This window comes from Panicum virgatum, chromosome 8K, assembly GCF_016808335.1.
Source record: "Panicum virgatum strain AP13 chromosome 8K, P.virgatum_v5, whole genome shotgun sequence".
In the NCBI taxonomy this organism is placed as follows: Eukaryota; Viridiplantae; Streptophyta; class Magnoliopsida; order Poales; family Poaceae; genus Panicum; species Panicum virgatum.
Window position 1 is genome coordinate 16,851,607 of NC_053143.1, and position 10,637 is coordinate 16,862,243.

General features: G+C 37.8%; 2 protein-coding genes across 4 annotated transcripts; both read right to left on the bottom strand.

Annotated features, from left to right (window-relative positions):
* Positions 1-419: 419 nt before the first annotated feature.
* LOC120645517 (putative auxin-responsive protein IAA29) lies at positions 420-2,469 on the bottom strand. Its single transcript, XM_039922298.1, has 4 exons — positions 2,289-2,469; positions 945-1,071; positions 753-814; positions 420-586 (listed from the first exon to the last, which is right to left on the bottom strand). The coding sequence occupies exons 1-4, from the start codon at positions 2,467-2,469 to the stop codon at positions 420-422; spliced, it is 537 nt and encodes a 178-aa protein (XP_039778232.1).
* Positions 2,470-5,077: 2,608 nt separating this feature from the next.
* Positions 5,078-9,519, bottom strand: LOC120644073 (auxin-responsive protein IAA27-like). Of its 3 annotated transcripts, none has more exons than XM_039920627.1 (5): positions 8,845-9,519; positions 6,546-6,883; positions 5,999-6,116; positions 5,529-5,590; positions 5,078-5,406 (listed from the first exon to the last, which is right to left on the bottom strand). In XM_039920627.1, the coding sequence occupies exons 1-5, from the start codon at positions 9,300-9,302 to the stop codon at positions 5,351-5,353; spliced, it is 1,032 nt and encodes a 343-aa protein (XP_039776561.1). In that variant the 5' UTR covers positions 9,303-9,519; the 3' UTR covers positions 5,078-5,350. The 3 variants fall into 3 exon arrangements, with proteins under 3 accessions (XP_039776561.1, XP_039776558.1, XP_039776559.1); XM_039920624.1 differs by having other exon boundaries at positions 6,546-6,889; positions 8,845-9,518; XM_039920625.1 differs by having other exon boundaries at positions 5,210-5,406; positions 6,546-6,886; positions 8,845-9,517.
* Between the last annotated feature and the right edge of the window lie 1,118 nt (positions 9,520-10,637).

The window sequence follows — 10,637 nt, forward strand, 5'->3', positions numbered from 1 at the left end:
TCAAAAATTTTACCCCTAAACATCTAAACACGGCCATAAAAGAAAGAAGGTAGAAGCACTGTAGAAACACTGTTTCCTGAGGCTACAAGATGCTTCCATACTCCATAGTGATACATCATTAAGCCAGTACAGCACGGGTTCTAACACAACAATAAGGTTGAATTTATTTATAAGGAGTTCAACTTGCATGCACTGCGATCAAGTGCGCATATTATGAGGTGACGGAAGATTGTTCAATCAAGGAAAATGAGCATGAAGTAGAAACTACGGTGATGCATTTGAAGCTTCGGTTAGTCTGCATATGCAGTAACACACAAAAATGGCAGCATCCATGGTTGCGTTATTGCATCTACAAATAAACCAACCCAAGCATCAAGCACAACCGTGTTGTCATGCAGCTTATTCTTCATATTTGTTGGCTACTCCTCAGTAGCTCTATCAGCAGGAGTAGAGGTTGTAGCATCTCCATCATCAGCAACCTCGTCGTCGTTAGCAGGGATATCATCTCCATCTGGGGGAGGAGCAGAAGTAGCAGCAATGTCATCACCATTTTCTCTATCTTCCTCTTCCTCCTCGTTGTCCGCAACTGCTAGCAATAAGTTTTGTTACATATAGAAGCAATACAATGAACAGGTCATGTGTATCTTCTAAGATAATAAGAACAAATGCCTCAAGTTTTTCGCATATAATATCTTCCGGGTTGTGTTTGCATGACTGGAAATACATGTAGTAAAGTGTGTTACAGTGCGTACCATTCTCTTCTTCCCGTGGAATAGGAAGAATGTAGATCCTCTTCACAGAAATGGTGAAAACCCTGCAGTATTAACTTGTTACTACATTTTTCAGAACCAAGTAATTTGAAAAGGGTGGGGGGGGGGGGGGGGAGAGAGAGAGAGAGAGAGAGAGAGAGAGAGAGAGAGAGAGAGAGAGAGAGAGAGACTCACTCCCATGGGACTTCACCAAGGAAGAAACGATCACCGTCCAAATTATCATAGAAAAGAATGAAGTTGTTGCCATCTAATGAACCATCATCTTCATTGTTTACTAACCCATTAAGTTCACAGGATGGCACTACACAATGAAAAATATGATTAAATTAGTAGTATCATATTTGGACTTGTTTAATTATATATTTTAACTTGTATATTCAAGTTTGTATTTGTTTATAATTTTAATATATAAATGTAACAAGATTATATAAGTAGTCTCAATGTAAGACATTTTGGTTTTGTCCTAAATCAAACTGTTCTATATGTGACCAAGTTTATATAGAGAAAAGAGTAATACTATTTTGAATATCAAATGAGAATAGTTAAATTCATTATGAAATATATTTTTATAATTTATTTATTTGATGTGTTAGATGTTAATATTCTTCTCTATAAATTTGGTCAAACTTAAACTATTTTGACTTAGGAAAAAATAAAATACCTTACAATTTAGGACGGAGGGAGTAATATATAATGGTATATGCTTGATAAAAAAATGGAAGTGAATCAACACACGAGTACTCTTTCAACGGACAAATAAAGATTAACAAGAAAAAGAAAAGCTACCAACCTAGTAATTTCTATATTAAGAGAAAAAGGTACCCAAAATAGAGCTAAAGAGGACTTGAACCTACTTCATCCATCCAAAAAATAAGTCATTCTAGGATTCAAAATTTGTCCTACCAAAAATGTTATTGTAACCTCTGGACAAGTAGTGCATGGATAATTTCTAAAGTGACTTGTTCTTTTGGGACGGACTGATGGATCAAGGGAGTAGGTATTAAAAGATGTACACCCGTACCATCAACTATGCACACAAGTCTAGTCTCTGTTTTCCACTAATAATAGAGAAACTTAGCAAAGCAACGTGTAATAGAGCTCTTGGATGTATGATCACAATTAAAACATGCAAATTTACAAGATAATCTTTTTAACCAAGGACTTTACAAGATACTCTTCTGTTAATTCTGTATGCATCTAAATTTTGCGTACATCAGAAGAAAAAGATTGACTCCAGATTTTACATGTATATATATATCATAATTTGTAGTTAGTATGTACAATCGAGATCCTCTATAAATTGATTGCTTGGCATATACTAGTTGGAAACAGGGAAATCAATACAGGTGTATACAACTTTGTTGACTTGGATGGAACATAATCAATTATTACTACGAACGAGCTGTGGCAATTGATTTATGATCAAAATGCAGGTACTATAGATCCAAGTGCATCAGGAACAACGACATGAGCAGATTGAACCAAAGATGTATATGCTGGGAGGGAAGTTCAACTTACTAGAATAGTTATTCGCTAGTCTTTTTAGGGTGAAGGACAAAGAGGCGTAATTCTGGTGTGTGGCCAGATTTATCTTCCTCCCAACAACTCCACCCTGCATGAAAACCTTCACAAACCTTGATGGTGACAATCGAGGCCGCACCTCGACCTCATGCTCAACACAAGTATCTGTACTCCGCATCCCATCCATAAGAGATTAGTCCCAGAGTCCTGTTAGGAAACAAAAATAAATTAGTAGTATATCCAGAAATATGCTGTCAAAAATTAGAGACTAGTGGCAGCTGGCTAGACCAAGTTGTGTATCCTATGTCGAAGAGAGAAATATGATTCTAGTATTGAAAAATGAAACCAGAAAAGAATGAAATGTAGGCACATGTGTTGCTCCCAACCTCGAGAGATGCTATTCGAAATCTGTGTAGATTATAGTCATACCTAGGAGGATGCCATCGATGGATATTTATACACAAGGCATGACCCTACTATTAAATGAAGTCAGTTGGCATACCCAATTTTTACAAATCCATCCTTGTATAGTATGATATTTTGAAACATATTCAAATTTAGAATGGAAATCTTGTGTTAATTTGTAGAATAGATATCCAAAGGTGTATAAAGTATATCAAGACCACATATTAACAATTCATCATTTGTGTGATAATGTTTTAGATCCAAATCAAATGTCTACATAAATTCTTCAAAATTTAAGCTTCTACTTTCAATTATTTACATTTCAATATTACAATATTAAGTTTAATAATAAAAATTATTTTATAAGTACCTCGATATGATGGTATGATAAGGTTTTTCAATATCATAATGCATGTTTGCTTGTTATTTTTGTATTACTATATCATCATAACTAGATTCAATAGTATGTAAACAAAATGTAAAATGAAAAGTGTTGAAGGTCAGATTGGAAATTCACTTTTGATGACCAACAATTTTTGAATTGGAAAAGATACAGGGGTGTGAGTGAAAATATGTTATTGGTATGCGTGCAAATATATCTCCAACATTTAATGTTCAATGAATAAAGTTTAGCATATCTTGCACTTTCAGATACATTGCTAGAATGCATTTATATTACATAATAATTGAACTTCATCTGTACAGATGTAGCCACCATTTGCTTGTCCTCTTCAAAATTTAAAGTCAACTCTTTCTGTTTTGTTATGTTACTTTCTTAAATGCTATAGACATTGTGACAAAATAGGATCCTCCAGTAGTCTATACTTTTTTGTTGACAGATTGGAACCACACTTTTGTACAAATATATTTTTTCCTTTGTTTCACAACAAATGTAAAGTACGGATCATGATGAGTTTATGGAAAACTAATAGAAGTATTACTCCACACTCGAAATAATTTTTTCAGTATTAAGTTGTGTCATACCAAAAGTTTAATAGGAAATTAGACAATAGTAACTATTGGAAAATGCTCAACTAATATGTAGTAGGTGGGGGGAATAGTTTAATTTAGTGAGGTCATATTTTTTTCATGTCCATGCATGTATGTGTAAATCTAGGTGTGATAAGAACAAATGAAATAAACGAATAGGACAAAAGTATATTAATTTAGACTATGGTAGATATGTAAAAAAAACATAACCAAAGTAATGGAATAAAAAATATTGCTAAACTAGAATGGATCTTTTCCAAATTCAAACATATTCGCATGTTATATATACTCAATAGCGTCATCTAAGTTGACAGTGATAGGTAAACAAGAACACTATATACAGCTAATGAAAACAACAATTTCCACAAATGGATGAAATGGCATATTGGCATTCAAGATTTCCTATATCTACTCTAGTAGGAGTAACTTGGGTAATTAGAAATAGAGCAAGCAGTTAGTAAACATTAACAAGAACAAGAGAGGCATAGAAAAATATGGATTTGTGTGTACATGTTGGAGTTCATTTCAATTTGGTTAGGTAGGATCATCAGGCCAGTCAAATCATCTTGCATGCATGACATTGTATCGGCGATTGCACTTTAGTAATGTGGCAACCATTTGTGTATACGTTGACCTATAGCCTTGACATGTGCCTTCTTTTGATTCCAGAAAAGGTAGCCCTGGTCTTGATCACCACCTATTCACATGCTTTTATCTCTTTATGTTGAACAATCCTTGCCACCATATATGCTAATGAAGGCCAAAGTTGGCACTAGTACAATTCCCTTCTATGGGGAATAGATGCATGGAATTTGTTGGAGGTAGGGAGATAAAGTGTTCTTGGAAGTGCGGCGAGGTGGAAGATATAAGGAGGTGTGTGGTGGTGTGCGGTGGGGGGGGGGTGGTGGGGGGGGGAGATCGGGGTGGTGGCTTGGTGTTGCAAACGACAAATAGATGGTGGGGTATAGATGCTTTATTGGAATTATATGTATCAGATCTGGCGAAGGTATAGGAGACCAGGCATTGTTGGCTTTGGTGTTGCAAGCGACAAAAAGGAATGGAATAATAAGGTGACCGAGATATAGGCACTAAATAGTAATCACTGTTGTCGTTAGCAAATGATGCCACCTATGTGTTGTCGTTAGCAAATGACGCCACCTATGGGTCACAGTGTCCAAAGTTTGATGCGATAGAAAATATTGAGGGGCACATACAAAAGGAAGAATTGACAACCTACTAGTATCGCGTCCATCTTTGCAGCACTATGACATGCATTTTTTCTCAGTAAACTCACTTTAGATTAGATGGTATTAATGAAGCCATTATATTATTCAATTTGTAGGATGTAATAGATGATAAATGTAAACAATGAAAAATTATGATAAACACAATGGGGCTAACAAGTTATATGTTTCGTATGCATGGCTGTTCAGTCCAACGCTTACGACATGTTTTTCTTTTGTAGAATTCTTCTTACATGACGACCAAAACTATATGCACATTGATTAGGAATCACCAATGGTACAAGACAAGTCACCCTTCATAGCTACTAGTTAATTAGTACAAGAACACTAGTTCAGAACTATATATGCCGAATCAAGAAATGCATATACATATAGTGTATATGCATGATTATGTCCTGATCACTTGCTTGACAGGTGCCTTCAGTTATTTCTTGCCGGTTCTTCAGTTTTATCTTTTCCTTCAAATGCACCGTCACCTGAAAAATAATTATGTAATAACAACAACATCCTAGTATAAGCAACGTTTATACATGAATGCTAGACATTATAGGAACACATACAGCAAAACAAGCAGCATACATATACATTTTGTGGTTACCTTTGTCACCTGATGCTGGGTTTTGGACAATATACAATCTTTTAGCAGAAGCTAGGAATAACCTGCGGTAAATTAACAGATGCATTATTTCCCCCCACCATGCTACAATTCCTAGATGCAATGGAAATAATGTTATATGAGCATTTAATTTCCTAATTTGTTCACCTTCAGAATCTTAGTTACATTTTCTTTGTCACGAGCAAAGCATTGTTTTCAGATAATCCAAGATGCAAATCATTTGACTTGTGCAAATATCATAGTAAAGGAATGGTTCTCGAAATGTACTAATGTACAGCACATTATGAATTAGAACGTGTTGACAGATTGTCATTTTGCTGCATGTCAACCAGGTGAATTGTCATTTTGCTGTAACATGAATGCAGCCCATATATTGATTGCTTGAATCTTTATGTAGAATATCACATTGCACTATAAATGATATGGTTGGCAGATTGTAAGTCAGTACTTACTCCCATGGAACATCACCAACCAGTATTCGATCACCCTCAAAATCTTCATAAAGAAAGATGAACCTGTCACTGTTGGGAAGATCTTCTTCTCCAGTATTAGCACCTGAACAGTCTGCGGCTGCATTTATGGAACCAAATCCATTTTTTAAATGATAATCAGTACCCCAGCTTCGCAGAGAAACTGGTATCCAATTTTTGAATTAAGTGACACAAACGCATGCCTCATTTGTTGGGAAGTAACTGTTTCCTATGCTCTCAAATATTATCGTTCCTGAACGAGGTACTGGCCTAAGTTGTCGAAGCAAAATCTAGATGACATCCAAAACTGTTGTTAAGGAATCATATTTAGAGTTCAAAATCGTTGCCATGTGTACTCTCATCAATTACTTTTCGTTTGATGTATTGGAAATGTTACAAAAAGCCCTCAAAATTTCATCACCAATATGTTTAAATGTCCCAAAGAATTTTCAGTGTATGAAGATTTTTAGTCCTACTTTATTTTAAAATGTTCTCGAGAAATAAAAATAAGTTTTTACTGGGTACTTACGACAAAAGAAATTCTTCGTCATCTTGGTGAGCACCCGAGACAGGGACTCGTAGCTGCCGTGGGCCCTCAGGTTGATCTTCCTGCCTATTGTGCATCCATCCATGTGGACCTTGGCGAACATGTTCGCCGGCGGCCGTGTCGCAACGACCGTGCTGTCCGTCAGCGCCGCCGTATTTTTCTCACCGCCGGCGTGTGTCGTCATACTGCCCATCGGCCCATCTGCCAAGATGGTGGAGCCGCTTGTCTTCGTTACCTGCATAGCGGTGACAATGTTGCGCCGGGAGGTGTGCACTGGTGGCCAGCCGATGGCTGATGGCAGTGGAACGACACGAGCATCACTACTGCTGGCAAAAAAAAATGTAATTTGGAGGAGATGGAATCAAATATGACGAATTTTCAAATGGCACATTCTTGCAAAGTTGCAACAATGGCAAGTTCAATGAATTTCTATGAAAAAAATAGGTAGAGCTTGTGCTAAGAGTATAAGACGTACAAATTGTTACTATAAATGAAAAGTATCATTACTATGGAATGTATATGTATAGTTGGCTCTGAAAAGATGTCTTTAATTAAGAGGCGGTAAACTTAAGCCTGATTAATAACACCCTCAACTTTGAATTGTCTAGCCGACCTGTTTTCTTCTCAAAAGACTAAGCTAATAAGGATATCTCCAAACTCCAGAAGGAGCAAGTGTTCCGCTGGATTTATTACCTTTGGCACTTTGTAACAATTGCTCCACACACATCGTTCAGTGGTCAATGCAACACAGCACATGAAACCATGTTCGTTCCCAAATCTCTTTTAGTAACGCTATATTTTTTTTCTTAAAATGGCATCAATTTAAAGCAAAACAAAGGAAAAAGCAACACACATGAACCCCGCCTGCACTTTGATCATGTTCATCTAGTAGTTGAAGTGTCCGAGAAGCAGTTATCGAAATTTCAGTCACATGAAGACTAAACATTAGAGACGCTCCAAAAAAAAAAACACACAAGAAGAACATCATCAGCCCATCACATGGCCACAAGCACAGCTGTCTAATTATGGAGAGAGCAGCTACTTTAGTTAGCACGCATCCACATAGGCACGGCCGGGGGACCCAAAAGTCGTTTTTATCGAAAAGACGGCACTGCCCTGCAGCAGAGACGGGCGAAGATCAGGCCCGACGTGCCTGCTGCGCCCATGATTGCTGCCTGCACGGCTGCATCCCCACCACCCCTGCCTTGGATATTCCCTTCCCTCTTGGAGCCCCCCAAAGATCTCGTCTACTCGTCTCTCGCCATTGCTGGCCTCTGCTGCTCCTTAACGGTCCCAAAAGCACAAGAGAGCCATCCATTCTCTGAACTGTTTTTTTTTGGCCCACCTTTGTTGATATACACGCGTATACCTACCTTGTCTTCCTATGTTTGGTTGCATTCGACATGCATTATACCCTTTTTCTAGTACTTACATGATCCATAGTGGTTAAGATGGAATAATTATTGTAAATTGGGAAAGTAAAATGTTTTCATCTTCTTGTTGACTGAGAATGCTTGTACCTAGTATATCCCAATTAATCTAGCTTGAAACTATTACCTGACTGGACGTTAATAATTAGTAGCTTTCTAAATGGAATTCCATCTGATATATGTTTAGAAACTTTACGTATACGTAGTTCTTGTCCATCATGAGCCCTTGGATAAGAATCTATTCGCAATCATTTATAAATGTAGTTCTAAGCACACGGCGACTAACTTGCAGAGAATATACTAATCGATGAGTGGCGCAAAATGTTAATGATTGCAATCATTTGTATGTAGATCACTTTGATTCTCCTTTTCTCCACTGTTCTACATACATTCTTTGCATCATGATTGCAGCTATAGACTATTGTCCTTTTTACGTCTGCATATGCATGTCTATAGCCCAATTTGAAACCAAGATGCATCATAAAATGAGAAGAATGCATGGGAGGAACTAGATGGTTTTTTAAAATTCACTTCTTCTACTAAGAAGTGATCGAGCAACTTGATGTGGTCAGCTGTAGACATAAAAAACTGCTAATTTTAGAGTCTACTAAGAATACCTCCGATGCCTTAACTTTGCTAGATGCAGTTTCTAAGTCAGACAACAATGATTTACAGCTTCCAATCCCCTCGAAACCCATTTAAAAGTGCGCTGATTATAACCCAAATAATATCAGCAAAACATACGAAGTTCAAGCTCAAACATGGAGACACAGACTTAACACTTAGAAACTGATGATTAGCTAGTCACGCAGAAAATACTTCAGTTTGTGTCGCCTAACTGTTTAGCTCACCTTGGCACATACGTGGCCAGCGGCGTCAGCTTCTGCTCGGCGGCTGCCTTCTGCTGCCGTGCGGCAAGGCTCCATGGGTGCATGAAGCCGGTCGGGCTCGGCATGAACGCCGCTGCCCAACCACCTCCTGCTGTTGAATCACTTACATGGCAATGCCCGGCGGTAAGGACATTTGTGGTGGTGGTGGTGGTGCCACTGGTCATGCAACCGAGGTTCTTGTCGCCACCACTTCCCTGTCGATCACCACAGCTCGCCTTGATGGTACTACAGCCAGTTGCGTCACAGCTGCTGCCACTATGAGACAAGGAGATGCCAAGGCTGAGGTCCAGATGGCTGTGGAAGCAAGTGCTGCTGGAGCTTGATTCGTATGCCCTAGCGGGCGCTTTTGCGGTGATGGTAACATTAGCTCTCTCTTTCCTTCCAAGAGGCTGTGTCTCAAATGATACTAGATTCATCATAAGGACTATGTTTAACACAAACCGATGAGCTGAGAGTAGAAGCTGGAAGATAGATATTGAGCTAGCTAGGAGAAGAGGGAGGTGAGCTGCACAAGGAGTGAGAGAGAGGGAGACTGAGTTGGGTGAGTGTTGGTGAGGGTTGATGGTTGTAGAATAAGTATGTCGGCAGAATATGAGATGGTGCAGGAGTGCAGCGCGCTTGATGGATGGATACTGGTACATGTATCAAGATGGTTATATAGATGTACAACTTAGGTGAAAGAGATGGAGAAGCGAGGAGCAATGATTCCACACAAGATTCTGTAAAAAGATGGAAATATTGTGTTCAAGAGAGCCACATGTGTGCCCATTCTAGCTAGGGTATAGTTTCATCATGTTATTTGTGTACCTAGACACTTCATCATTTTATTTTTCATCTGTTTCATTCACGGGAATTTCTTCAGGATATGGATATTCCAAAATTTGAAATAAAGTAGAAGGGCTCTACCAGAGTACCAGACACTGCACCTTTAATTTCTTTCCTAATGGGCCGTATTGTTCAACTTTTGCAGATAATAATACATAGTGGTTAAGAGTCAGGAATAGTCTCTTACGTCTGTTTTCGCACAATTAGATTGGTATTGACCGGCAAAAGAGTAATAATCTGTATTATGACAGTGAAAGATAGCAAGCACAAACCTCTGGGTGCATAGAGAAAGAGTAAAGTCCATCATCAGTCCCTAACCTTATTCGAGTGTGTCATCCTGGTCCCTAAACTTGCAAATTGACCGTTTAGGTCCTCATACTTGTTTGACTGTATTATCCCGGTCCCTAAATTCAGAAATCACCCGTTTAGGTCCTCAAATTTGTTCAGTTATGTCATCCCGGTCCCTAAACTTGGTTTCGAGTCTCATCTAGTTCAAAACAAGGCGATCTAAAACTCTATATTAAAAAAGAATTCATAACTTTTTCATATGAATTCGAATGAAAATAAACTTTATGTCAAAATTATAACCCTAGACATGACCTACAACTTTATAGTTGAAAAGTTTTTTATTTGAAATCATTTAGTGTCCGAAAATCTAATTTTAACTTTGAAATTTCAGAATCTATAGACTTACAGTAATATTTTGGGACCTTAAACAGTTTTAATTCAGAAACTTTTCAGCTATAAAGTTATAGATCACGTCGAGGGCTACAATTTTGATATAAAGTTTATCTTCATTCGAGTTTATATGAAAATGTTATGAATTTCTTTTTTTGATATAGAGTTTTTGGATCGTATTGTTTTGACCTAAATGAGACTCAAAATTAAGTTTAGGGACCCGGATGACGTTTAGGGACCGAGATGACACA